The 27,195-nt window shown below is 45.5% G+C and overlaps 1 protein-coding gene across 1 annotated transcript in view; it reads right to left on the reverse strand.

Moving 5' to 3' along the window:
- Positions 1 to 803: 803 nt before the first annotated feature.
- The window catches only part of DMRT1 (doublesex and mab-3 related transcription factor 1), a 189,234-nt gene continuing 162,842 nt past the window's right edge, over positions 804 to 27,195 (reverse strand). The window contains exons 5-6 of the mRNA XM_058657308.1: positions 1,432 to 1,485; positions 804 to 907 (exon numbers count right to left, since the gene is read on the reverse strand). Of these exons, the coding sequence (XP_058513291.1) occupies positions 804 to 907; positions 1,432 to 1,485 (158 nt within the window). The remainder of the gene's footprint in view (positions 908 to 1,431; positions 1,486 to 27,195) is intronic.

Raw genomic sequence — 27,195 nt, forward strand, 5'->3', positions numbered from 1 at the left:
TTTTGCTTTTTAAAAAAATGACTTAAATGCTTAGTTTAGTGATTAAGATGCTAATTAAGACATCTGTGTCCTACGTTGGAATTCCCGGGGTTCAATATCTAACTCCACCTCCTGATCCCAGCTTCCTAGTAATGCAGACCCTGAGAGACAGTGGCAATCAAGCAATGAGGGTCCTGTCACCCACGTGAAAGGCAGGGATTGAGTTTCCCCCTTTTGGCTTTGTTCCTCCAGCCCCAGCCACTGCAAATCATCTGAGGAGTGAAACAACAGACGAGAGCTCTGGGTGTGTGTACAGATATCTCAAATAAATTATTTAAATAAGCAGTTCCTTTTCTGAAGAAATTATATTTTCTGTTTACCCAAGCTTGGGCTCCAAGTAAGCTTGCCTGAATGTCTATCCTGGACTCACTTCTTGTTAACTCTTTGATCTTATCATGTTAAGAATTCATCTAGGCTCAGTTTTCCCTGAAGGGGAAACTGAGTTATTTTTCTGGATTACATTATCTCAAAAGGCAAACTGCTCAGCACATAGAAGATAATAAATGGGAAGCAAGCCTCAGAATTTAATGGTCACACAAGGGAATTCAAGGAAGTATAGAAAAAATTAAAGAGGACATATGTTTTTATGTCTACATATGCTTTGAACTAGCTGTGAACACTTAAGCAAGCCCCTTAACCTAGCTGTATCTCTATTTTTCTTATCTATAAAACAAAGAAGTTATATTAAATTGTCTCTTTTCGCTCCTAACCATCTCTGGGACCCCCTATTGCTTTAACTTTTGGAGAAACATATAAGAGTATTGTCAGTTCCTCTTAGGTAACTTTTCCATGGAACCCTGAATGATTAATATCTCTTCAATACTACTGAGAGCAAAGGAATGCTGGGTTGAGATTTTAGTAGCATTTGCTTTGAGGAATACAAGAGCAATTGGTCATACTTATTCTCAGACAACAGTCCACATGGTTTCATGGTTTCACTTGAAGTAATAAATCAATTTCTGGAGCCTGAGCCAATCAGACACCCTGTATGTGAGTTACAGTATCTTGGCCTTAGCCTAATAAGCAATGTAGTGTCTTTGTAGTCATTGCATAGCGGTTTACCACAGATAGAGGGAGAGGTTGTGGGATTTCCATAGAAAGACACAGACAGGCAATGTATCACTCAAACTAAGAAAGTATTTTCCTCAAATCTCATTTTAATTAAGAATCAACTTTGGGATTTTTTTCCCCCTTCGATAGGCCAAACATAAGCTTTTTACTTTTATGGTAGCTATTGTTACTGGCATCCAATAAGTCAAAAAGAAATTATCAACTATACACAAACAAAAGTCATCTAAACCCATATGTATCTGATTTTCAGAACTGTAGAACCACCTTCTCACATATTATGTCTACAGAGCAAGTGAGACACACACACACACACACACACACACACAAACTCCATCAAAATTCTTATTATTGGAAAGACAATTCTGGGAGGAGGACCTTGTAAACGAATCAAGGGAAGTTATTTGGGCTGATGTCCTTTCCAAATGAACAATCTTGGGCTCATCAGAGTTAGATAAATTCTCAAGGATGACAAGGCAGCTAGGTTGTGTTTTCTCTGAAGCTCTCCTTACTCTGATGAACTCGACAGCAAGTCCTCTGATGGATGACATTTAAGTAAATATGACAGACGATGGGACTCGGAACCCCTTTGGGGGACACCAACAAGTGTTTCTGATGACATACCCCAGAAATTCATGCAACGGTGGATAGCTAATTTATGCTGGATATGATACTGAGCACTGGGACATGAATAAATGAAGTCCTGCCTTGGAGAAGGTGGTTCTTATTCCTATTAACTGACAAGCTCAAGCCACCTGTCCATTTCACATCCACACCCATCTCATGACATGCTGTTGGGCACCTTAGCTTGTACAAAACAATTAGAAACAGCTTTCCAAGGACTCATTCAAGAGTTTACCTCCACATCTTCATGAATCATGCCACAGGGATGTTTCCACGTAGCACAGCGTCATGTGAAAAAACAAAGGTTCCACTCCTACACCTGCCACTAACACACTGGGTCCCCTAAGAGCAACTCTCTATAGACATTCCCGGTTCTCAGTTTCTCCATCTATGAACTGGGGAGCTGAATTAACAGGACACAAAGTCTTCACCTAGATAAAACTCTCCCAGATTGTGCTTGGGAAGCAGTTTATACAATCAGCACAAACACACCAGACGATGTGAGGGGGCAGGGAAATGCTGAGTGGGCCTGAGAATGGAACCAGCCTGATCCAAAGCTCAAAGTTAGCATACAAGGGCAGGACACATAATTCCTGCCAAGTCTCATCCCAGAAGTTAAGTCCTATAAGGAGAAAAGTTCTTGGGTCCATTTAAGGATCCCAGAAGATGCTGGGGCCTGACTAACTGACGGACACATTTTGTAGAAAAATAACATCCTCTACTCCATTTCTCATTTTCTCAGGACTCAGCCATGTCTGTTGAGCTACGACATCCTGTGCATTCACTCTAGTAGTGATTTCTGAGTCCCAAAATTCACTTTAACCTAACAGGGGAAAACATGGACCCTAAGCAGTGGAATAAACTACTTCAGATTACTAAAAAATACACCATTTGAGGGATGGGGTTATTTTCCAGAACATTCCCTTCTCTGCATCACCATTCCAGGAAGATGTCTGCTTTTCTCAGCTCCCACAGCATTCAGTTTCAAGCAACTAGACAGCACAGTTCGTTGGGTCGATGTGCTGCTTATTCAGTAAGAGTGTCACCATCCCATTTGAAGACAGGGATGCTGGAGATCACCCTGCTTATACTTAGATCCAGCTTAGGAAACCAGGCTGAGTGGGGGCCCAATTCCATATGCTTTACGATGAATTTCCTCCTCAAAGACAGCACAGGCTAATGTTTCTAATAAAGAAAGGAGAAAAACCACAATTTTTAATTGACAGAAACATAAAGTGCTATGCAAATGGCAATGAAACGTTTCATCACAAGATTTAGAGTCATTTTTCCTAGTGATGGGACTTAAAGAACCTTGGTCAAACAGGTCTCAAAGCAAGTGCCTTCTGACTGTGGGTGAGTCACCTCAATTAAGTCCAACTTACATCCTGGGTGAGAACTGGGGTATCTAGTCCCCAAGCTCACCCTCCCCACCCTTATCCTAGTATTTTTTGCCTACATATTGCTACTCAGTAAATTAATTACCTGCTTTGGAAGACACATTAACTCACTAGGGCCACAAGGGTACCATTTAACACGTTCTGGATGCAATAAATCAACAGACCTCCTTTCCCTTAGCTTTAACCTTGCGTTTTTTTGACGTCATGCTGGTCACAGAGAATTCCAAAGAACAGGTGCCTCCAGGATTAATAGCAGGGTGAATCCTGGAGCGGGGACATCTGACATGGGTTCCCTCATCGGTTTTCCAGGTGAACTGGAATCATGATTCTGTGCCTAACTCGTCTGAAAGGCAGCAACTGTCCCGGAGCTCCTGTTGAGTAATGAAAAATTACTCAACACTTAGATGAGGAATCGGTTCTTTTCTCAAAGCTCTCCCCATCTCTGTTCACTCAATCATTCCCCATAAAAAGAATTGGCTATGTAATTGTCAAAATCCAGTATAAAATCAAAATGATAGATCCTTTCTTTAAGAGTGGAAGAAAGAGAGAGATGTGAGAAGCCTTCTACAGCCTTTTCCTATGAATTGTCATAATTTGGGTTCTTTTAAATTTTTATTTGAGAAAAAAGAGTTCTCACCTGTTGATTCATTTTCCAAATGTCCCCAACAAGCAGGACTGGAGCCAGGCGTCAGCAACCTGATCCAGGGTTTCCATGTGAGTGCCAGGAACTGAACTACCTGAGTCATCCGTGATGCTTCCCAGAGCCTGCTGTGGCAGCAATCAGGTGCTGAAGGAAGGAATCAAATCTGACACGGAGCTTGCTATTCAGTCTCCGCGATGGTTTTCACTTGCTATTTAATGCTATGCTCCCTTAGACACCTGGATTTTCTTTTGAAGATTTTTTTTTTTTTAATTTGAAAGACAGAATTACGATGTGAGGGGAGACAGCGGGGGAAAAAAAAACACAAGGGGAGAGATCCTCTGTCTACTGGTTCGCTTTGCAAATGGCCACAAGAGGCAGAACTGAGCTAGTCTAAAAACAGGAGCCAAACGTTCTCCTGAGTCTCCCATGAGTGTGCACGAGTCCAAGGATTTGGGACACCGTCTGCTGCTTTCCCAGGCACATTGCCAGGGAGCTGAATCAGAACGGGAGCAGCCAGGGTTTGAATGAACACCCATATGGAATATTGGTACCACAGTTGAAAGTTTTACCCACTATACCACAGTGCTGGTCTTGATGCTGGAATTTTTGCGGAGTCCAAACCCTAACATGTCAGAGTGACGTGGCATTCACAAACTCCTGGCTGCCAGTTCTTCCCTTTGACCATCCTAGGTCAGGAAAATCATAACTAGTCCTTCTTCCCAAGATTTTCTACCCCAATCCCTGGTGGATGAGCAAACCTTACAGGCATTGCAACCTCTGCACACAGGGACAAATGTGATGTCTGGATCAGCAGTGGAGAACAGGCTAGACCCTCCAAGTCATGGCAGAAAGCATTTTTGTGCTACCACCCAGGGACAGGAAGGGCCATTCTCAGGCCCAGCTCCAAGACTTCATGGGGCATATACATCCTACCCACCTACTGGCACTCATACAACCAGACCTCCACAAGGGCAGAGAACAGTAGCAGCTTCTGCCTGGGAGGAAGAGGAGACAACGATGGGGAGACTGGGCAGGGCCTGGGACTCTAGAGGGTAAGGGACAGGGAACAGGGAGCTAAGATTTGCAGGAGCAGGACTTTGGGTATGCCAAGGCTCCAGCTCCTTGGCGTGTGCTCCATGGTCCCACAGACTAATGCTGCTGAAACAAAAGCGGGTGAAGTGTTTAGCATGGCGGGTAAGCCATGTCTGGGACATCTATGTCCCACATCAGAGTGCCTGGGTTTGAGTTGTGACTTCACTCTTGATTCCAGAGTGCTAATGTGCGCCTTAGGAAGCAGCACCCCATGTCATTCCAACCATCCAGACGGGAGACCCAGATTGAGTTTTCAGGTCACATTATCATTGTACCTCCTTTGTCAGGCAGGCTCTGGGAGGGAAGGAAGGAAGGAAGGATGGATTACATTCTAGCTCCTTATTTCAGCTCACACACACACAGTGTCCCTTTCATGACACATACTTTCCTCATTTCTGCGCGTGTTTTGTCTAGCGTTCCTTAAGGCTGGAAGGCCATGATGAGCCTCACACAGAGAAGGTGTGTGTTAGAGATGCCTCCATCAGACATGAGTTACGGCGCTTTCACCTAGGCCTCGTTCTCCCGTGTGATGGAGACCAGATGGTGCAACAACACAAGGATTTGGAATACAACCAGGGAAAACGTGGCTTGAACGAAAGTGAAAACACCTCGGCAGAAACTTGTTGCTGTTTCTTTCATTTCCAGACTTCCTGCTTATGATCCTCTCCTAGCAGATAGGTGGCAAGTTGGGACACTCGCACTCCCGCAAAAACACAGATAAAAATGGTTTCTCCTCCCACGAAGTCTAAGTTGGGGAGTGAGCAGGGGGATATCTTACACCAAGTGATAGATCAGAACATTCTAGTAGGGGGTTATGTTGTCAATCCCTATCCATAAAACACCAATCAGAGGAGATTAGTTCAACATTGCCAACATTCCTGTCCCACAATCAAAGTTTAGAACTTGAAATACGCTGCTTCACTCTGTACCAACACTTCTGTACAGTAACATGGACTAAACGGGGAATAAATTACAAGCAGAGAGTAATTTTTTGACACGCAAGTTTAAATACAACAAAGGGAATCTTTTAAGATGTCACTGCATTCAGACATGAAAACACATCTTTTATCACTTTATGGGCATGTGGATGCCTAAGGATTAAAAACCTCTGTAGTTCCTTTTAAAAACAAGAGACTGTTCGTTCATGAAGGAAAGAAATTTCACCTTTCATCAACTTCATATCCATGCGCTTTAAAGTGTCTGATACTTTATTTCACATTCTTCATTTTAGTTGCACAAAGGGCCGGTAAAACACATAGCCCTGCACCAAGAGAAATTGCCTCTCCTGTTCCCTGGGGCCCCTCAGTGCTTCCAAGTGTCAGAGACTGAACTCTGCTTCCCCAAGAGGCCCACTGGGAGCATTTCACACAACCCAGGAGAAGCTTTCCTTGGTAGCTAGCAACCCCAAACACAGCCCTAAGGCTTGCCAGTGGTAAACTGCCAGCCTGTTTGAAACTTCTCTATCGCTCCCACTTGCCAGAGGTGATCGATTTTCCTCCTTAGCCTGTGCTAGAAGGTTCTATCCTATCTCCCAGGGCTTTCCTGCTCCATCCTGCCTGGAACCCTTCTTCGCAGGCACAGTGGATGTACCCATTGGTGCATACCCCGATGGTGTCTGGGACTCTGATTGCCTTTCTGTCTGCCTGGTGCCTGCAGCTCCTCACACAGCTTCTTCAGCCTTCCCCCACTTTCCCTCCTGGCAGGCAGACACCAACATGCACAAAGGCCTCTCAGGTTGAGTGCCTGTCCCTCCGGACTGCCACAGCCTTTGCCTCAAGCCTCGGCCGCAAATGCCTGTCACACGGGACTGTGAGTAGCCATCTGCAGCTCTCTGGAAGCACAGTTTGCTGGACTATCACCCCTAGCCAGCATTCAGGAGTCATTTGCACCAATACATTTTACTACATCTGCAATGTACCCTGGCCCGTTCCCTAGGGACATCCTGATGGACACAGGATCGCCTCCTGACAATGTCCGGAGGAACATTAAAATGAACTTCAAATGAACAAGAGAAAGCAGGATGTTTTCAGAGCTGAGAGGAACATCAACAACTGTCCGTGCTGTCCTACTGCTGTTGAAACAGAACTGGAAGTGGAGCAGCTGGGATGTGAACGGGTGCCCATTTGGCATGACAACACTAGCAGGTGGAAGAGGGCTGGCATGCTTTGCCACCGGCTGACCCTTCCTGCCAATCCTCTGAACCTGATTATCTGGACTTGGTAGTTTTCTGAGTTGAAAACTGACCTCAGTCAGTTCCTCTTCTGCTCAAATCGGGCACAGTTTCTGTTGCCTACAACTGGTAACCCTAACCAATCGTGGCATCGTTGGCCTTCACTGTCCCATTTGGAAGCAACTGGAGAATCAGAGGCCGTCATGTTTTAAACCTCATGAGTATTTTCACTCAGCAAGGACATATTTTTTTTTAAGATTGTGAGATTTTTCTTTATGAATGCTTCCAATCCCTTATTTAAAATATGAAATGGAATGCTCATTTGTATTTTTGTTTTGTTTTGTTTTGTTTTGCCTCCCTCCCTTCCTTCCTTCCTTTGCCTTTTCTTTCTTTTCTGTGAAATACACACACATGAATCCAGATACACAATTAGGAGCAGGTGTTCAGGTAAGGCTCCTGTAGATATCTAACCAAGTAAGAAAGGACAGTGCCAATGGGAAGAGGGGGAAAGTGACATGGGACGTCAGACCTGGGTAAAGAAGGAGTCTCCAGTCATGACATCATCTGAGAAAAAAAAAAAAGAGATTGATTCCAGGGCACAGAGAACAACTAGTGCAATGAGAAGCAACATGTAATTCATTGACGTGATTCTAGAACCATCCAAAGCAGAGTCAATGTGACATTGACCTGTTTTTACAAAAGAAGGCAGTACTAGGGGAATTGAGCCGTATTGCCAGGGCCACACACAGGAGAAAAATCAGGTTTACTCACACTGAATCAAGTAAGAAAGTTGGACAGCAGGTTCCTTACTGCCTGCCATGCCAGCATCTCACGGTCTAAGAAGGCACCAGAGGGAGGCTTAAGTCCTTACGCCCCTACACCCATGCGGGAGACCAAGAAGGCCCTGGCTCCAGGCTTTGCATCAGCCAAACGCTATCTTGAAGTTGGCTGAAGTCCTCTTTATTAAATGACTGGCATATGATGATCATTTTTTTTTTAAGATTTATGTCTATTAGAAAGTCAGATTTACAGAGAGAAGGAGAAGGGGACACAGAGAGAAAGATCTTCCTCTAGCTGACTCACAACCCAAGCGGCCACAATGGCCAGAATCGGGCCTGTCTGAAGCCATGAGCCAGGAACTTCCTCCTGTCTTCCGTCAGAGTGCACAGTTCCAAGGCATTGGGCCATCCCCTACTGCTTTCCCAGGCCACAAGAAGGAAGCTGGATGGGAAGTGGAGCAGCCAGAACATGAACCAGTGCCCATATAGGATCCCAGTATATGCAAAGTGAGGATTCAGTCACTAGGCCATTGTGCAGGACCGCATACAATAATATTTGACAACTCACAGGAACTAGAGACGTGCTGCTGTCTCCATTTGGGGAGCTTAGGAAACTAGGTTCACAGTCATTACTATTACGAAGATCATCTTTAAACCTTGATGTTTCTTAGTATTGTTCTCAATACAATTAATTATTTACGGTACTCTACTGCAATTAATTTCTACGATACCATTATCTAAATCCAATTTCTTAAATATTTGACCCAGTTACTGGTCTCTTCAAGGTGTTTGTTTTTTTTTTTTTTTCTTTCGGTGCAGAGGGGTCACTTTATTACGTAGGTTATCCTTCAAGAATCTTCCAACAAAACTCTGATTCTTTCTGCTTGTTAGGTCTTTTCTGCCCAAACAATGACTCTTCCTCCATTTCCTGCATTCACTTCTCTAGTAATTCTGCCTGGTACTTTTGTTCTTCAATTTTTTTTTTTTTTGACACCTTGCCAGCTGGTTTAGGAGGCGGAGCAGTGCTGACTGACGATCTAGAAGGTGGAGGCACTCCAGAAGGCTGCCATCCTATTGTGAATGTATTGTTTGCTCACCGGCTACAAGATGGCTTCTGGTTTTACTGTGGGTAATGTTGATATGGTACTTGGTACATAAATAGCACAGATTCTGTTGAATAATTGTTCGTATACAAGGCAATGGGAGCAACCTGGTAGTTAGATCTGATGATCTGCTTGAGCTTTAAACGCTATCACCATGCAGACACGTGTTCCATTAACCCCTGACATTTGAACACCCATCTCTCTGTGGGAAAGAACAGGGCCTGAACTGCAAAAATTATTTCGGCAACCAGATTTCATCTAGTAGTGTTTCCAGTGGGATGTTCAGCACTTGTAGCTTCAAACTTCTTCCCCTAAAATTCCCACAATAACTACAGTATTGAAGAGGGACCCAACTTTTGGATCACATGCCATGTCTCATTGACTACATCTTCAGTTTTCACTAATGAATAACCTCCTTTACAGTAATCATTGGGATGGTTCGGGTCGTCATCGGTGGACTCCTGGGTCTCCTCTTTTTCCGGCAGGCCGCTCTTAGGGTAGGGAGTAGAGCATCAGGGCTAAGGGTCAGATTGTCTATGAGCTTTGTCCTTCTAGGTCTTGGTCTGTGGCTCTCAGGCTCAGAGCATAACCACTTTCTGTTTCACAGTAAGACCACTTACTGGCAGGCACCTGAGTCAAATCATGTGTTAACTCCATTTGTTACAAACTTTATTTGAATGATATAAAGAGAGAGAGAAGGAAGCCTTCCACTTGCTGATTGTCTTCCCAAGTAGCCACAACAGCTGGGGCTGGGCCAGGCCAAAACCAGGAGTCCAGAACAGAGTCCATCAACAGGGAGCTGGATCGGAAGCCGAGCAGCCAGGAATAGAATCAGCACCCATTTAATAGCCAGTGTCGCAGGCAATGACTTAACCCACAGTGCCACAACACCAGCTCTACTACAAACTTTTTTAAGCATTCTCATACAAGGAAGTTATGAGAACATGAGAGATTTGATTTTCCTGATTTAATCACTGCATACCATATACATGCATTGAATTATCACGCTTTGTTCCATAAACATGTACAATTATTACATGTTAGTTTAAAAGAATAATAGAATCCTTTTAAGTGCAACACATATCCTGTAGGATGGCCAAAACAAAAAAGAGGTAACATATTGGCGAGGAAACTGGTAGAAACATCACAACCCCTTTCATTGCTGGCAGGAATGGCTCAGCTGTTTTGATGTGGAGTTCCTCCAGTGGTTACTCCCAGATATCATCCTACCAAGTAACTTCATTCCTTGGTATATACCCAAGAGGAATGAAAACACGGGTTCACACAAAAACCCACGCACACTTAGAGCAGTGCCATTCGTCATGGCCAAAAGGTACAGAAAATGCAAATGGCCATCGGCTGACAAGCAGATGATGTTTGCTGCCACTCGATGGGATATTATTTCACAATAAAAATGAATGAAGTACTGAGGCATGCTAGAAGTAGCAACATTCTGCTCAGTGAAAAACACGGGCCACGAACGGGGCACGCTGTGTGACTCCATTGACATGACTTATCCTCCACAGGCAAATCTAGAGAGAAATTATATGCCTATGTAGAAATACTCCTAGATACAGAATGTTAATTGGTGCAGAGTTTCTTTTTCGGGTGATGGCTGCACCATTCTTTTTTCGTTGTTGTTGTTGTTAATTACACTACATTATGTAACACAGTTTCATAGGCTCTGGGACCCCCTCACCCTTCCCCAAGCCCTCCCCCCATGGTGGATTCCTCCACCTTGTGGAAGTATTATAGTTCAAATTCAGTTGAGATTCTTTCATTGCAAGCATATACCAAGCATAAAGTCCAGCATCTTATTGTCTAGATAAATTCAACGATTTCTTGGGGAGACCATCTCTGGTCTGAAGGTAGAGCTGGCAGAATATCATCCCAATCAATTAAAAGCCCCAACATAACATCAGCAACTACTTACAACGTTATGGAATTGACATGGTATTGAGTAACCAATATGTTAAAAAATGCAAGTTCTTAACCACATTCTATGACTATTTCATTGACATTTCAATTTTAGTTTATATACAGCCGGCTTCTATACACCTTAAAATGGCTATAGGTTACTATTCAGCTGTCTCGTGTCTATTTTCATTTTAGTATTGAGCGGTTTATAGAGAAGAAGCACCATTCTTTTTTTATTATTATTATTGTTATTGGAAAGCCGGATATACAGAAAGGCGGAGAGACAGAGAGGAAGATCTTCCATCCGATGATTCACTCCCCAAGTGAGCCACAACGGCCGGTGAGCACCGATCCGATGCCGGGAACCTGGAACCTCTTCCAGGTCTCCCACGCGGGTGCAGGGTCCCAAAGCCTTGGGCCGTCCTCAACTGCTTTCCCAGGCCACAAGCAGGGAGCTGGATGGGAAGTGGAGCTGCCGGGATTGGAACCGGCGCCCCTATGGGATCCCGGGGCTTTCAAGGCAAGGACTTCAGCCGCTAGGCCACGCCGCCGGGCCCCAAGAAGCACCATTCCTAAGGACCCTAACTCTTCTACTACATTCTAAGTGGATCCATTTACATAGTATATGGGTCATTTCGACGAAGTTTGGGTTCTGTTTAATGATCAGGGACCAGTTGGACAGACAGAAGGGAAGAGGATGTATAGTATGTAGGGCATCTTGAAGCAAACACACACACGAGACCCAAACGACAGGAATCCCATTAACAGGACAAAATGTTAGCAATACAAAACATCAGACACAGAGGCCCTCCGCTGACCAGCGGAGATGCGTCGTCCTGTCGGTGGCGGGGACCACGCGGATGCCACAGTCTCCCCGCAGCATCGCCTCCCTCCGAATAAACAGAGTCGTTTGTTTTCCAAAGCAAATGAGCGGGAGCTGCGAGTAGATCTAACAGTCTTTCAGAAAAGAGGGGGCTTAGTAAAACAATCTCCCTATTAACAAGTACATTCCCCTAGTAGCTTCCAGTTTGTTTATTTTCCCTTTTCACAGCTGCCCACATTCTTCCAACATATGGGTAAACACCCCAACACCCTTTGCTTTGAGTGTGGCGCTCTGAAAGCAGCAGACACAAAGCAAGGAGAGGAAGAGATTTCGCTCCCTGCCTTCTCTTTCCTCCCCGCCCCCGGTACTAACCCAAACTATATTGGCTCCATTTTCTCTTACTTCCCCTCTGAAATACCACGAGTCGTAAATATTGTAGCTGTCCCCTACACTCCGGCTGACATTTCATGCAAAATTCATTTTAGAGAACATCCACCTTTCGCTGATTTATAGCCGAGTGTTAAGGATCTCAGAAAGCGAAAGAGTTGAAATAGAACCAAACAAAGACCTCACCTTGTCAGTCACCGAGTGCTCTTTTTCCGGTGGGTGGTGGTGCACTGGAGACTTATTGTTCTGAAATTAGAAACAGAACGGGACAAAATGTGTAGGTTCTTTTGGAACGATGTCATGGTCATTAGCTGAAAGATAGACAGAAAAACGCTCACCCGCCCTGCCATCAACCCAGCGGACAAATATTTCAGTGTGCTGGGGGAACGCTATTTTTCAAGAGGACTCCCATCTCCTAAGGGAACCCCTACTTATAATGAGACAAGACACAACCATGAGAAACTTAGTGGAAATTCACCCAAGAGTTGTTAAAAAGAGTCAAAGTGCAAGGGCAGACGTGGAAAACAGACACAGAGCCTGGAAACTGAAATTCAGCGACTCCTTGTTGCTACTTCGCCTTCTGACCAAGCACCGCAGGCTTCCCTTCCGGAAGCGGATTCCTCAAGCTAATGCCATCTTCCACTGCACACAGACAAGAATGAAAAAGACCCATTCACACTTGCTCTTGACTCCCGTTGTAACTTTCAGGGAAGTTGTCACATTCCCCAGAGCCCTCAAGGTCCTGTGGAGGAAGGAGGACCATGTCCCCAAGTCCCCTGCAGCAGGAACCCCTCAGCAGCACCGACACGACTTCGAAGTGGAATACAGCATTTGCAAAAAAAGCAAAGTGATGGCATCTGTATCAGAAACCAGAAGGGTACCTGGGAGAAGCTTCTGTCAGCAGCTAGTGCCACTACTGCCCACTGAAAACCCTGCTGATGTCAGTGTGAGATCCTCCAGGAACGCTGGCCAGCCAGCAGAGGGGGAGTTGGCTGTTTCCTGGCTGGAAACACAGCTCCTGGTGACCCCTACCCAAGGGCTGACCAGCAGACCACAAGGGGGTGCTAGATGTGAGCCTGTCTACCACGCTCTGTGAGTCCTCTGTCTTCCCATGCAACAACCAGGGAGCCTTCTCAGTGAGTCTGATGTGGCTGCTTGCGGCCAGGAAGCTCTGGGCACGCAGGCGCCATCGCCTGTGACCACCCACAGGAGCACAGGCCTGATCTACATCTACAGAGAGCCTGACAAGAGTAAAAGACAAGGCAGGCGGATCCGGTGCGGTGGCCTAGCAGCTAAAGTCCTCGCCTTGAACGCGCCAGGATCCCATACGGGCTCCAGTTATAATCTTGGCAGCCCTGCTTCCCATCCAGCTCCCTGCTTGTGGCCTGGGAAAGCAGTTGAGGACAGCCCAAAGCTTTGGGACCCTGCACCCGCGTGGGAGACCCAGAAGAAGCTCCTGTCTCCTGGCTTCAGATCAGCGTAGCACCAGCGGTTGCGGTTGCTTGAGGAGTGAATCATTGGACGCAAGCTCTTCCTCTCTGTCTCTCCTCCTCTCTGTATGTCTGATTTTGCAATAAAAATGAATAAATAATTTTTTTTTTTTTTAAGACAAGGCAGGCTGCAGTCCTGGGGGACTGAGCTGACAAGTTCCTCCAGCTGAGGTCACACAGGCGTCTGAAGGCGTGCAAGTGCCCTCTGTAGCTTTTAAGCAGCCCCCCACTCAAGCCTGACCTGCACAGCCTGCCTAGGAAGCCAGGGCTTCCGCTCCCATTGCACAGACCCCCAGATGGGAAGGAACAACCACTGAGCAGTGTGAAGCCAGCCAGCACAGTTTCTCAAACGAAACGGAAATGGTGTGAGTGGAAGACAAACACCAATTTCTCATTTTTTCAAAAGTAGTTTTAAAACAGACATAACAAAATTCTATACAAAAAAAAAAAAAAAGCTGTGTCGCATAAGGAAGCGTGGCTGGGTACGAAACCCCCTTCAGGAGCAGTTGGCGGGTGAATAACAGGAAGAATTGTATTTTCATGCATTGCACCATTTACAGAAGAGTAAGATTTTCTTTTTATTTTTCATGATACAGTTTCTTAGGCTCAGGGACTTGCCCTTTCTCTCTCTCTCTCTCTCTCCCTCTCTCTCTCTCCCTCTCTCTCTCTCCCTCTCACTCTCTCTCCCTCTCCCTGCCCCCACCGTTTTCCCCTAAATTATCACAGCAGTATAACTCTTCGACAACAGTCACAAGTCCATCGTCCTGCTACTTAAGTGTATCCTGACATTGAGAACCACAGATCTTATTGAAGATGTTCAGAAACCTCTGATCTGAATGTGCTCTCCTACAACCTGTGTAACCTTGACTCGACTGTCACTTTAAATATTTAGCCATTAAAAAAAAAAAAAACACTTGAACACCTGTGGTACAGATGCGCTTTCATTTCCCTACTAGAAAAACAATCAAGCAAATGTAAATAAATCACTTCAGTGTAGCTCCCAGCAATAGCCCAGCTGCCTTCTTATTTGTCCCTGACTTGCCAGGAGATTTTATGTATCGCTGTCTGGTAGATTGACCCAGGGAAGGCTCGGTGTGTCCCACCCGGCCTCTCCGTCCTGCCATGCCATCTTCTCCCTCCTAGGCATTCACAAGAAAAAGGCCGCCGTGCTGTGGTTGTCTCATGGACATCCGAGGCAGCCACATGAGCATCCTTGCGCAACCTGTCTGGCGTGTTTAAGTGCTTAAGGCCCCCCCACACCAGAAACTTCGGATCTACCTCAAAATACGTCTAGTTTCACAACCCTTCCCGATGATGTCAGACCCACACTCCAGCCTGGAAACCACTGCTGTCCTACAAGACCATCACACCTGCCTACAATCTTCTTTGTGGAGCGCACGCATTGCATTGCACAGCTGGCATTGTGGCACAGTGGGTGAAGCTGCCGCCTGCAACACCAGCACCCCACAGTTGAGCGCTGGTTCGAGTCACAGCCACTCTGCTCCCAAGACAACACCCCACTAACGTGCCTGCCAAAACAGCACAAGACGTTCCAAGGGCGTGGACACCTGCCACCTAGCTGAGGGGCTTAGATGGAGTTCCAGCTCCCGGCTTCAGCCAGGCCCAGAATGGCATTTGCAACCATTTGGGCAATGAACACGTAAATGGGGAAAAAAAATCTCTCTTTCTCTTTCCACCCCTCTTCTCTCTGTGTCCCTTGCTCTCTGTTGCTCTTCCTTTCAAATAAATTTATGGAAAACGGAACAGAAAGATTCGCTTATTTTTTGTAATGTTTGACTTTTTGAAATCTGTGTGCGTTGTTTTCATAATATGCACTTGCCAGGAACTGCTTCATGGAAAGTCAATTTGGTTTTGGAAATTTTGTTTGTACATGTAAAGCAGCTACAGACCCGGGTCGAAATCGCAAGAAGTTGGGGTTATACGTGGTTTGGAAGATTGCTTTTCCCCTGCTTTTATAATCTGGCCATTACCTACACTGGTACTGCAGGCATGCCAGAATCCCCCATCACGGGGGAGCAACCTGATGTATCATCAGGCACGTCCTCTCCAAGCAGAGGCATGGAAGAGTCCTTTCAGTATGGTTACCTGGGCATCTTCCTGCCCAGTCGTGGGCTCAAGGAAGGAAGGAAGGAGGGCTCCCATTCTTCAGTGCCTGCTCCATTCGCAGGCGTCACCTAGTGGGCACTACTGAGAAGCAAGGAGCCAGGGAGGCAGCCAGCACTCGCCAGACAGCCCACAATGCAGCTGCAGCCACTGGGAGCTCGCTTTGCAGGGAAGAGCAACCACACCGACCACAGAGGGAGGTTGGGGCTTGAATCAGACAATGCTAAACCATTCCAGTGTAAACTGGGAAGAAAGAGGAATGTACTGAAAGTACCGGATTTAAAAAGCAAAACCCGAGTTCATCCTCTTCTGCCTTTGGGGCTGCAGAAGCGAGAATCATCAAAGCAAAGACAAGCATCTCTGGTCTGGCTCTCAGCCAGGTGATGCAGCCCTGGCTTTGTAGTGGCACTTGCCCTGTAAAACCCCCCCCAGAATAGGCGTTCTGCTTTGTTCTTAATGTCTTTAGGATACTGCAATTCCCCCAGGGTGCCCTGAAGCGGGTGTTAATCTGTGTACCCCCTGTGGTCCCTAAACTGTGGACTCCACCTTCTGCCTGTGGCTGGCTCCAGTTCTGCCCAGGTAGAAGGGAGTTTCTACGCTGTGAGATGTGTGCGTGTGGAGTCAGGATGTTTTTCTAGGGGCACTGCTGCTGTTGCTGCTGCTGTCGCCAAGCGTCGTCAGGTGGAACCCAGAGCTGTCATCTCATAGAACCAAATTTCATTTCCAGTGCTTGCAAAAGTGCACGCTGCCTCCTGCAAATCTGCCGGTGAGACCGTGAGTTGACGACTCCATGTTGTGAAAATGCTTTACTATGTAAGGGGAAAGCAATTAAAAAAGCGAACTTTCCAAATGAGGAGGCTAAAGCATTGGGAATCTAAAAAACCTGCCTTTGGAGAAACGAGTTCTAGAAAAGACCAGGAGAAAAACCTGAGCAACAATTTGCTTCACACTGTGGCACAGCGGGATAAGCCACTGCCTGGGGCACTACCATCTCTGATCAGAGAGTTGCTTCAAGTCCCTGCTAGGGAAAGCAGCCAAAGACAGGCCAAGTACCTGGGACCCTGTCACCCACATGGGACATCACATGGGGTTTCTGTCTGCTCCTGGCTTCAGGCTGGCCCAGCCTGGCCATTGCAGCCATTTAAGCAAAGAACCAGCAGACAGAAGCTCTCTCTCTCTCTCTCTGCCTTTTAAATCATTAAAATAAGTCTTATAAAAACAAAAAGATCACAGACTTGGTCCACAGGTAGAACTAAGTGCAAATTCCAGTTCTATACTTAAAACAAAATGACTTTCTCTTTCTTAATTTGTTTCTTTATTCCAGAAAAGGAAGAGGAACAGTACCTAAGGGTACTATTGACAGGTGTTCAACTGGTTTACTTTTAACTGCTAGATAACGAACAAAATAAATATTTTATCTCTTGCTAAGTATTAATTAAAAGTGAATACTTGCATTCTCAGAATTATAGGTACCTCTGAAACGTGCTGTGCATACTTTTTTTTTCCTTACAAAGTCAGATATACAGAGAGGAGGAGAGACAGAGAGGAAGATCTTCCGTCCGATGATTCACTCCCCAAGTGAGCCGCAACGGCCGGAGCTATGCCAATCCGATGCCGGGAACCTGGAACCTTCTCCGGGTCTCCCACGCGGGTGCAGGGTCCCAAAGCTTTGGGCCGTCCTCGACTGCTTTCCCAGGCCACAAGCAGGGAGCTGGATGGGAAGTGGAGCTGCCAGGATTAGAACCCGCACCCATATGGGATCCTGGCGCGTCCAAGGCGAGGACTTTAGCCGCTAGGCCACGCCGCCGGGCCCTGTGCGTACTTTTCTACCACCATGACCATGGCCTCACTTTACACCCTGAAGTTTGCATCATCACCCCAGATGACCATCTGAGGAAGAGTCACTTGCTTTATTACCAGCCCAGCAAAAGTCACAGAAGAAGTATCAAGGATAGGCCTCACATTAGTTTTGAACTCTCTCCTGTCTGGGGGCCTCATCACTCATGTGACTTGGCACCTGATTCTGTTTAAGGGTTAGTGAGTTCTCTGCTTTCTGACCACTGATTTCTGGCTGCCAGCTGGCCCAATCTATTCCTGGATCTGGACTCCCAACCTAGCCCAGTCCCTACCCCCATCTGCAGACTCCAGTGAACACCTCTGGCCAAGGTCCTGTAATAATGTTTATTGGAGGAGGTAAGCTCTGCCCTCAGGCTGAGTGGACTCGGGGGGACAATCCAGGACAACCCCTAAAAGGGGAGTGTGAAGCCAGGGACAATAGGAGCTCAATACCCCCTCTCTGGGGCCTGCTAGAGTTACGACAGAGAAAAGTTAGTCAAACCCCAACACCAAGAACATAGCCACTCATTGGTTCAAAATGCATGAAGCAGTGTATACTATGCTGTATTTATGATACTGTGGGGTTGTTCTTAAGCACATCAGAAATGCCTGTTTCCCATTTTTCCAAATTCACTCGCCCTATCTCTTACTTCTCTCCTTCAGTCTCCCCCAAGACAACAACTTACTCGTGTGCCCTTGGAACCATTTACAAAGTACCATAGTTGAAAGAAGCTCTCTGGTCCACACTAATGGAAGAGGCCTGAGCGCAGTGCCACAGGACATGCCAATGGAAGGAGAAGGCCTCGCCCATACCCGAGAGACATTCGCAACATTCCAGAGATATATTCCCAGTCCGGTTCAACATGACCAAGACGGAACAGTATGGAGCTGATAGCTTGTGTAAGCCCAATTTCAGCCTTGTAGCTATAAAACCCAAAGACATTTGTTATTAAAGTGTTCTCTCACTCCCAATCCAGGAGCACCAGTAGCACTGTGAAGATACAATGCAATATGCAACCCTACTTCCAAATCAAAGATGAATTCCCAATGAAATCGTTACAAATATCTAGACAGTGAGGTGCTGGACTGTCTGATATTGTCTGTACCTCCAATGTCAGGGCACACTTAAGTAACAGACTGATGGAATCATGACTCCTTAGGAAGGACTACACTATTGAAATAATATGGGGAAAATCAGTCGAGGGGGTGGGAATTTGGGGGGGGGCAGGAGGAATCCCACACCCTATGGAATTGTACCATGAAATTCAAAATAAACAAATGTATATTAAAAACAAAAAGAAAAGAAAATTCTCAGGTCTAGCATGATAGCCTAGTGGCTAAATCCTCGCCTTGCATCTGCCAGGATCCCATATGGGTGCTGGTTCATGTCCTGGCAGCCCCGCTTCCCATCCAGATCCCTGCTTATGGCCTGGGAGAGCAGCAGAGGATGGCCTAAGGCCTTGGGACCCTGCGCCCACGTGGGATACTCGGAAGAAGCTCCTGGTTCTTGGCTTCCAACTGGCTCAGTTCCAGCCACTGCAGCCAGTTGGTGAGTGAACCAGCAGATAAAAGATCTTTCTCTCTCTTTCTCCTTCTCTGTAAATCTGCCTTTCCAAAATAAATAAATCTTACAAAAAAGAATTATTGTTTTAGAGTAAAGAATTCCCTAGTGCTATTGGAGTTGTTCTAAAGCAAACGCAGCTACGGAGGCTGAGCGACAACACAAAACACAAAAGCCCAGAGAACACAACACCCAAGGGAGACGAAAATCTGCAAAACTCCTCCAAGGACTTGCAGTCAACCCATACTCTGAAAAGCTCTGGCTCCTGGTTATATTTGGCATTATGGCATTATAGGTCTCTGTTATGTTCTTCCTTGTATCCAATTTATTTTTCAAATGTTCACTTAGCCATGTGTATTCACAGCAAAACCAAACAGAAACCTGAAAGGAAAAGAATAAGGACTCAAATAAGCATGGGGACTGCTTTCACCACGTTTCCTTCCATTTAGCAAGGGAAGGATGAGTCCCCATTGACACTTGTGTTTTGTGGCCCAATCTGCTCTCCCCTCACTCTCCCAGGAATGTTATAAATTGCCCATTATTCCCATATATATCCTCTGTTGGGCGATCACAAAAAAAATCTTAAAAGACTTCAAAGTTCCCTCCTTAGAGAAGTTTCAGATTTTTTCATATTAAGAATTTAAATTTTTATTGATTTATAAAAACCAGAAGACCCTGGTTTAATGGCAATATAGAAAACAGCTATAAACAATGATTGAATAGAAAGAATGATCAGTTCGCCCATTTAGAAGTTTCAGATCTTTAAAGAGCGATCGAATCATTTCCTTTTTAAAAAAATTTTTTTCAAAGATTCATGTATTTCTTTTTTTTTTTTGAAAGGCAGATCCACAATGGCCACAGCTGAGCTGAGCTGAAGTCAGGAGCTTCTTCCAGATCTCCCAATGCAGATCCAGGGTCCTAAGACTTTTGGCCCATCCTCTACTGCTTTCCCAGGTCATAAGCGGGAAGCTGGATGGGAAGCGGAACAGCTAGGGCAGCAGCCGCACCCATATGTGCAAGGAGAAGATTTGAGCTACTGAGCCGTCTGTCATACCAGGCCCACAACCATTTTCAATGCCTGAAACCTAAGCCATTTTTCCACTGGACAAACACAAAGCTTTACTGTTCTTGGCTGTCCAGCTCCTAGAGCTGACTCTACAGCCTAGGCCCGTCCGAAACAACGTGTGGTCCTGGGATGAACAGTTACCAACACCGTTAGCCAGAAGTGCAAAATTTCAAGGCGTCCACAGACTCACTTAATCAAGGTCTCACTTTAGCAAGATTCTTCAGCTGATTTCTGCACACATGAATGCTTGAAAATCACTCACTTGGACCACTGGGCTGGTAACCACGGAAAGGTTAAAGTTAGTCACATTCATCTTTATATTCTGTGACCCTCTAAACCATTTGATACTCATTCAGAGTATTAGTTCTTCACTGTTACTGTAACAGATGACCACAAACCATGCCTGTTATTTTAAATCAAATTACCATAGACCCAAAATGGGTTTCATGGGCCTAAAATCAAGATGTTTTGTCTCTTCTGGAGGCTGTTTCCCACTTAGCTTCTAGAACTCACCTGTAATCCCCAGGTGTGGCCCTCTGTATTTTCACAGTCAAAAGCACCACATTTCCAACTCAAATCTCTCTCTCTACCTCCCCTTTTCCCTCTCTCCTCCACCCACCTCTCTCTTTCCTCCAGCCCCCTCTCTCCTCTCTCTCTTTCCCTCTCTCCTCTTTTTCCCCTCTCTCTCCTCTGCCCTTCCTCCCTCCCTTCCATCCTCTCTGTATTTCTCTCTGCCTCCCTCCTCTACATATCAGGACCCTTGTAACCACTGTGTGCCAACAGAGATGGTCCAAAAATAATCTCCCACATCAAAATCACAAAGGTCATCACATTTGCAAAGTCCCTTTTGCCAAGGAAGGCACCATATTCCTAGGTTCCAAGATCTCCGAGTGGGTTGGAAGATCAGGACATGCATATCTCCGAGTGGGTTGGGGCTCAACATGCTCATCTAGGACACCCAGTAAATGTTTGCAGGATTGGGTTCAGAAGAATTCATTTTTTCTCCCCAAACTCCTACCTTCTTGAGAATGTCATTTCCCTTTTAGTCACTCACTGCTCTCTGCCCTGTTATTATCTCCTCTCCATGGCTGGCACCTTCACCTGCCTGCTATGGTCACGTGCCAGCTCCGCTTTTCTCCCACTCCTGTGTGTTCTGCTTAGACTTACCCACCAGCCACCTAACCTTTTCAAGGTCCTTCTTTTGGCCATCTTCCCCATAGTGCTTCTGCCTGCGCTACACCTGCCTGCCACCATCCTGTGGGCCCAAACACCACCCCTACTTCTTTCAAATCTTCCTGAATGGTCACTTTCTCAGAAACACTTTTAACAGTTACTTCCAGGAAAGACGTGATTTCATCTTCCACTCCCCTTTAAGCTTACAGAAAATATAGAAAGAGACAAATCATCAAGATATAGTATTTCACATTTACAAAGCACATTTCCAAAGAGTCTTAAAAACACATGTGCTTGACTTCATTAGTTCCTCAACTTCATGGTGTGTGGACTGAAAGGATGAGAAAATCATTAACCCTGGCTGAGAACACATACTTAAGAAAACTTTCCATACGGTGACAGCCAAGATTTACTTTCAAGTTTAACCTCTGAGTGTGGTTTTTTTTTTCCATAAGTCAGTCCATCTGACTTGTTTCACCACCACCTCGTGTCTAGAGGCAAGGGGACACGGAAAACCCTGGGATTCTGATGGAGAAACTGAAAGCCATACCCTATTCTCTATGTCAAGCAACTGCAGTGTGATGATTGGCTACAAAAACGCGGAGTTTTATCACTCATAAGAGATACAACAGGAAAAGGAGTCCCTGTTCTCACATCTACAGATACGGCCAAGCCATCGCTCACAGTGACTCAAGGAAAACCAAGGGGCACAAATAGATAAAACTATATCTGCCAGACACATTACTATGGGTGACAGCAGCCACACACACACACACACACACACACACACGGCGCACAACTGTAAACTAAGAATAGCAGCTTCTCCCATGTGTGTGGGGCTCACTACCTGACTCTGAAACATTAGGTACAGGGTAGACCATAACTACATTCCATCTTTCTAAAGTAGTCTGTATTTAGCTAGGTTTAGCAAGGTATTCAAACCAAAATATTTGTGTGTGTGTGTGTGTGAAGCTAGGAATGGTTAAGAAACAGCTTTGAACACTGATGATTCAGAAGAAAGCTGTTGAGAACTGGTGAGAGAGTTCTGCCTTCCTAATACAGATGTTGACCCCTCCTCCTGACAGCTTCCTCCTCAAAGCTTCAGGGAAAACAGGTGTCGTGGCTGGATCCACACACAACCGGGACAAGAAATTCACAGACGTCAGTATTGAAACCATGAAGGCCCCGAATCATTGACTTGCTACCGTCGAGACCACTGTTATACAAAAGAAAAAAAAATGACACTGGATGCTCATGTGGGTATCATTACAGGTGTTCATTGGGTTTATCTCTTCCTCTGAGCCCAAGAGGAATCTTGACTGGAGCTTCAAAAAGGAGTTAAAATTGAAACCGTGAATACCTGTAACTCTGTTTTGACACCTTCCCGGCTTCACTCCCAAAGTCCATCTCTGTCTTGAAATTTTCTCCTTGTTGGCTCGCATCTCACAATGCTTAAGCCCCGGAGATGTTAGGGTAGCTCTGAAAAGTACTGCTCTGTGGGATTCCACTGCCTTTCTTAGAGGAGCTTTCTATTACCTGACTAAATCAATGCATGGTGCTTCACAATTCTGAATATTTCACATACACTGTCTGACTCCTAAAAATATACTGTGATAACTTCACAGTTTCACAGTGTGGTCCCTGGGACAGCTAGCATTATTTGTGGACATGAAACTCTTAGGGTCCACCCACAACTCTCTGAATCAGAAACTTCAAGGGCAGATGCTGCAAGCTGTCATTTAACCAGCTCTGCAGGTGATTCAGGTGTGCAATGAAGGATTTTTTTTATCTATTTGTTTACTTGAAAAGCAGAGTTGCAGAGAGGCAAAGAAAGAGGGAGGGATAGCACATTCTCTGGTTCACTCCCCAGATCCATTTGAAGCCAAGGACCAGGAGCTCCTTCTGTATCTCCTACATGGGTGAAGGGGCCCAAGCACTTGGCCAATCTGATGTTGCTTTCCCAGGCTCATTAGCAGGGAGCTGGAGCTGAGTTGGAGTAGCTAGGACTTGAACCTGTGACCGTATGGGATGCCAGCATTGCAAGTGGTAGCCTTATCCTCTATGCCACCGTGCTGGACCCTCCGGGCTACTTTTACCCCACACAGATGTATGCGCTCAATGTCTTATTCAAAAGAGCTACCATTTGAAGATAAAATTATATTATTCAGCATTCACACTCTGGTGTGCTGGTAATTGAAAACACTTTTGTTAACTTTCTCAAAGAAATCCCCATTTAAAGGAAAGACAACTCAACCCATAGAACACCAACACACCTCCATTAGGATAGCTATTACAAAAAGATTGGGGGAGGAAGAAAGAAAAAGAAAGAGATCAAAAAAATGCAAACAAAATGAAAAGCTGAGGGTAGGCATTGGGCCTGGAGCTTACGTCACTATTTGGGATGCCCTAATGTCACCCCTAATAGAATGCCTGGTTCCAATTCAGCTTCCTGCCTGAGCAGCAGGAGATGACGGGCATCTCCAGGACCCCAGTTTTGACCTAGCCCAGCCCGGAGTGTTCTAGACACTCAGGTAATGAATCAGCAGATACAAAATCTCTCAGCAGATCTCCCATTGTCTTTCCCTCTCTCCCTCTGAAATGAAAAGAAACCAACTTTCCTTAAAATGTTTTATCCTATTATCAAACAGTCCCACTCTTTGGGGGAAATTGCCCCCAAAAGAATTAAAAACGAGAACATAAATGAGTATTTGTTCACTCGCGTTTGTAGTGACATTCACAAGAGCCCAGAGACAGACACAAGCCAAATGTCCACCGATGGCTGAATAAAGAACTGTGGTATGTTCACACAATGATCTTCTCTCAAAAACGAAGAAAATTATAGTACCTGCTACAACACTGAGGACATTACGTCCATGGAAATGAACCGGTAACAAAAGGATACCTATCATATGACTTTCCATGTAGCAGAACCCAAATCTACTGAGACAGAGTAGAACGGTAGTGGCCACTGTCTGGAGACAGGGAGAACAGAGTTACTGTCAGATGGGTGCAGAGTTTCAACTTTGCCAGCTCTGGAGACGGGCGATGAGGAAGGCAACCCAATCATGGGAATGCCCTTAACACCAATGCACTGGGCAATGAAACATGGTTAAGGTGATAAAGCTCATATCGTATTAGTTTATTCTCATTTTTAATTGTTGGATAGGAAAGGGAGAGCCAGGCAAGGCAAGCATTATCACCTACTTATTCAGTAGATGGTTGCAGCTGGGCAGGGCCAAAGCCAGGAGCCAGGAGCCAGAGGCTCAGTCCTGGCCTCCCTTAGGGCTGACAGGGACCCTGTTCCCTTGAGCCATCACCAATACCTCATGAGGTCTGCACTTTTAAGATACAGATCTGGAATCAGGAGTCTAAACTAGGGACTGAACCCAAATACTCTAAGACTCTGGCATGCTGACGAGTGTCTTGACCACAAGACCAACCACCTGCCCATCCCAATTTTTAATTACATTTCAAACTTTTTTTTAAATATAACTCAACTTGAGAAACCTTTTTTCATATCTGATGGGCACGGCATTAGAAAAAAATATCATCAAGATAACTTTGGGGCCATTCAAACACCATCCCCAAAGTTATTCGGAACTCAGTCCAAAACTTCAGAGCACAGTTTGAGCTCAAACAAAACCAAGGCAATTTTTTAATCCCTCCAGGTGCAGGCTATTGAACAGGGCTGATTTCATATAGAAAATTATACACATTATGTTAGGAAGTAGAGTTGCAAGGACCTTGACAAAAATGACTTGATTAGGCTTAGCTTGCCCCATTTTGAGTAAGAAAATGCTCAAAATCCTCTCATCACCGACAAATGCTTACTTTCCCTGTAATAATGTCACTAGACCTACAAACAAGAGAAGGCAGTTAAAGCTGCAAGGAGGTCTCTTCTACTGAATGAATCTTGGCACAAATACGCCCTTTAGCGGTTCTCTTAACTCACGCATATGAAGATACAGGGTCAAATGTTGACTGCCAAAATTCATCAGTGTCTTTAAACACCCACATTTATGAAATCTCCCCCATTTTCTCAATTCTAAAATAAATCCAAACTGATTGGAAATACATAAAAGCAATTCATATAACACCCAAAGATCCTTGATTCAGTTTCACTAAGCTTTTTTACCACATTGCCACGTTAGCTTTCTCATTTTTCTATTATATACCTTTTGTCATTTTTTTTCTTTTCTTACATTTCAGACTGCCCATTTTCCACTTACTACTTCAATATGTATTTCTTAATATGGACAATTCCCCCAGCTGTAGGCAATGGCCTAGGTTGCCTTTTACTTAGGCAAGTGGTACACAGCCAGAAGAAAAGCAGCCAATAGCTGGCGGGCATCCTGGGCCTGGTTAACGCCAAATCTGTGTTAACTATACCAGTGTGCCAGCATAGTCACCTGTTCTACCTTTTTATTTTATTTATTCATTTTTCTTAAAGATTTATTCATTTTATTACAGCCAGATATACAGAGAGGAGGAGAGACAGAGAGGAAGATCTTCCGTCCAATGACCCACCCCCCAAGTGAGCCAACAACGGGCCGATGCGCGCCGATCCGAAGCCGGGAACCAGAAACCTCCTCCAGGTCTCCCACGCGGGTGCAGGGTCCCAATGCATTGGGCCGTCCTCAACTGCTTTCCCAGGCCACAAGCAGGGAGGTGGATGGGAAGTGGAGCTGCCGGGATTAGAACCGGCACCCATATGGGATCCCGGGGCGTTCAAGGCGAGGACTTTAGCCGCTAGGCCACGCCGCCGGGCCCTATTTATTTATTTTAAAGATACGTGGGGGGATTTGGCTCCGCAGGCCCCCAGTACAGCTTGGACCAGCTGGCATGAGCAACATTTTGTGCCAGGAGCCACCTGCGCGCCCAGGCACAGGGACTGTGGATTCACTAAGGAAAGGGGCAACGGAATGAGTGGGAGGCAGGCCTGCTGAGGGAGTAGGTTGCAGGTGAGGAATGATTTCTGAAGGACTTCCATCAAGAAGGCCCCTGTGCTTGCTGACAATGGAATACATGTGTCAGAACTGGGCCTCCTCAGTGACCTAGATGGAACAGAGGATGGCATACCCAGCTTCACACAGAGGATAAGACAGTCCATTGGGATCTGCAGAAGACATCTGGTACCATAGCAGAGGATGGAGGGCAGGATGCGTTGATCAACTACCCCAGCCAAGCATCCGGGTAAGTAGAGACTCTAAGGTGGAGTATGTCAGCCAACGGACCTGGGAAGGATCTACTCATCTTTAGAGTGGCAAGATCAGCAGGATCTCAGAATTATCAAAACCGCTTGAGCAGAACCCTCGGACTATGCTCCACATCAGGGACCCTGGGATGATATTGGGTGGCCAGTCCCCATCTCCGGGTACTGAGGCGCTTGGGAGGCTGGATGCAGCTTCTCCCCTTCTCCCCTCTTCCTCCGATACAGGAAGAAGAAAAAGAAAATTTGGAAACAATGAACTCACCCTCTTTCCCCTAACCCTCAACCCTTCCTAACCTAACCAACTATGTAAACATCAACAAAAATAAAATGAAATATTTTTTAAAAGAATATGGACTACTTAAGAAAATTGTGATAGATGTCCAACTCAGGACAATTAACATAAATCTAATAGTTTTATCTAATCCTCAATCCACAATCCAGTTTGATCAACTGACCCAATATTGTCTTTCAAAATATTTCCTTCTCCCCTCCCCAATCCTGTCAAGGGCTATGTGTTGGGATTTTCCATGTTATATCTTTTTAATTTCTTTAAATATGAAACAGTTTCTTGGTGTTTCCATCAAGGTCAGCTACTCTATACAACAGAACTCAAGTTGGATTTGACTGATATTCCCTTACGCTAAGACTCGGGTTGCATGCTCTCTGCCAAGAATCCTACATAAAGTGATAT

Source organism: Ochotona princeps, chromosome 31 (genome assembly GCF_030435755.1).
Source record: "Ochotona princeps isolate mOchPri1 chromosome 31, mOchPri1.hap1, whole genome shotgun sequence".
NCBI lineage: Eukaryota > Metazoa > Chordata > Mammalia > Lagomorpha > Ochotonidae > Ochotona > Ochotona princeps.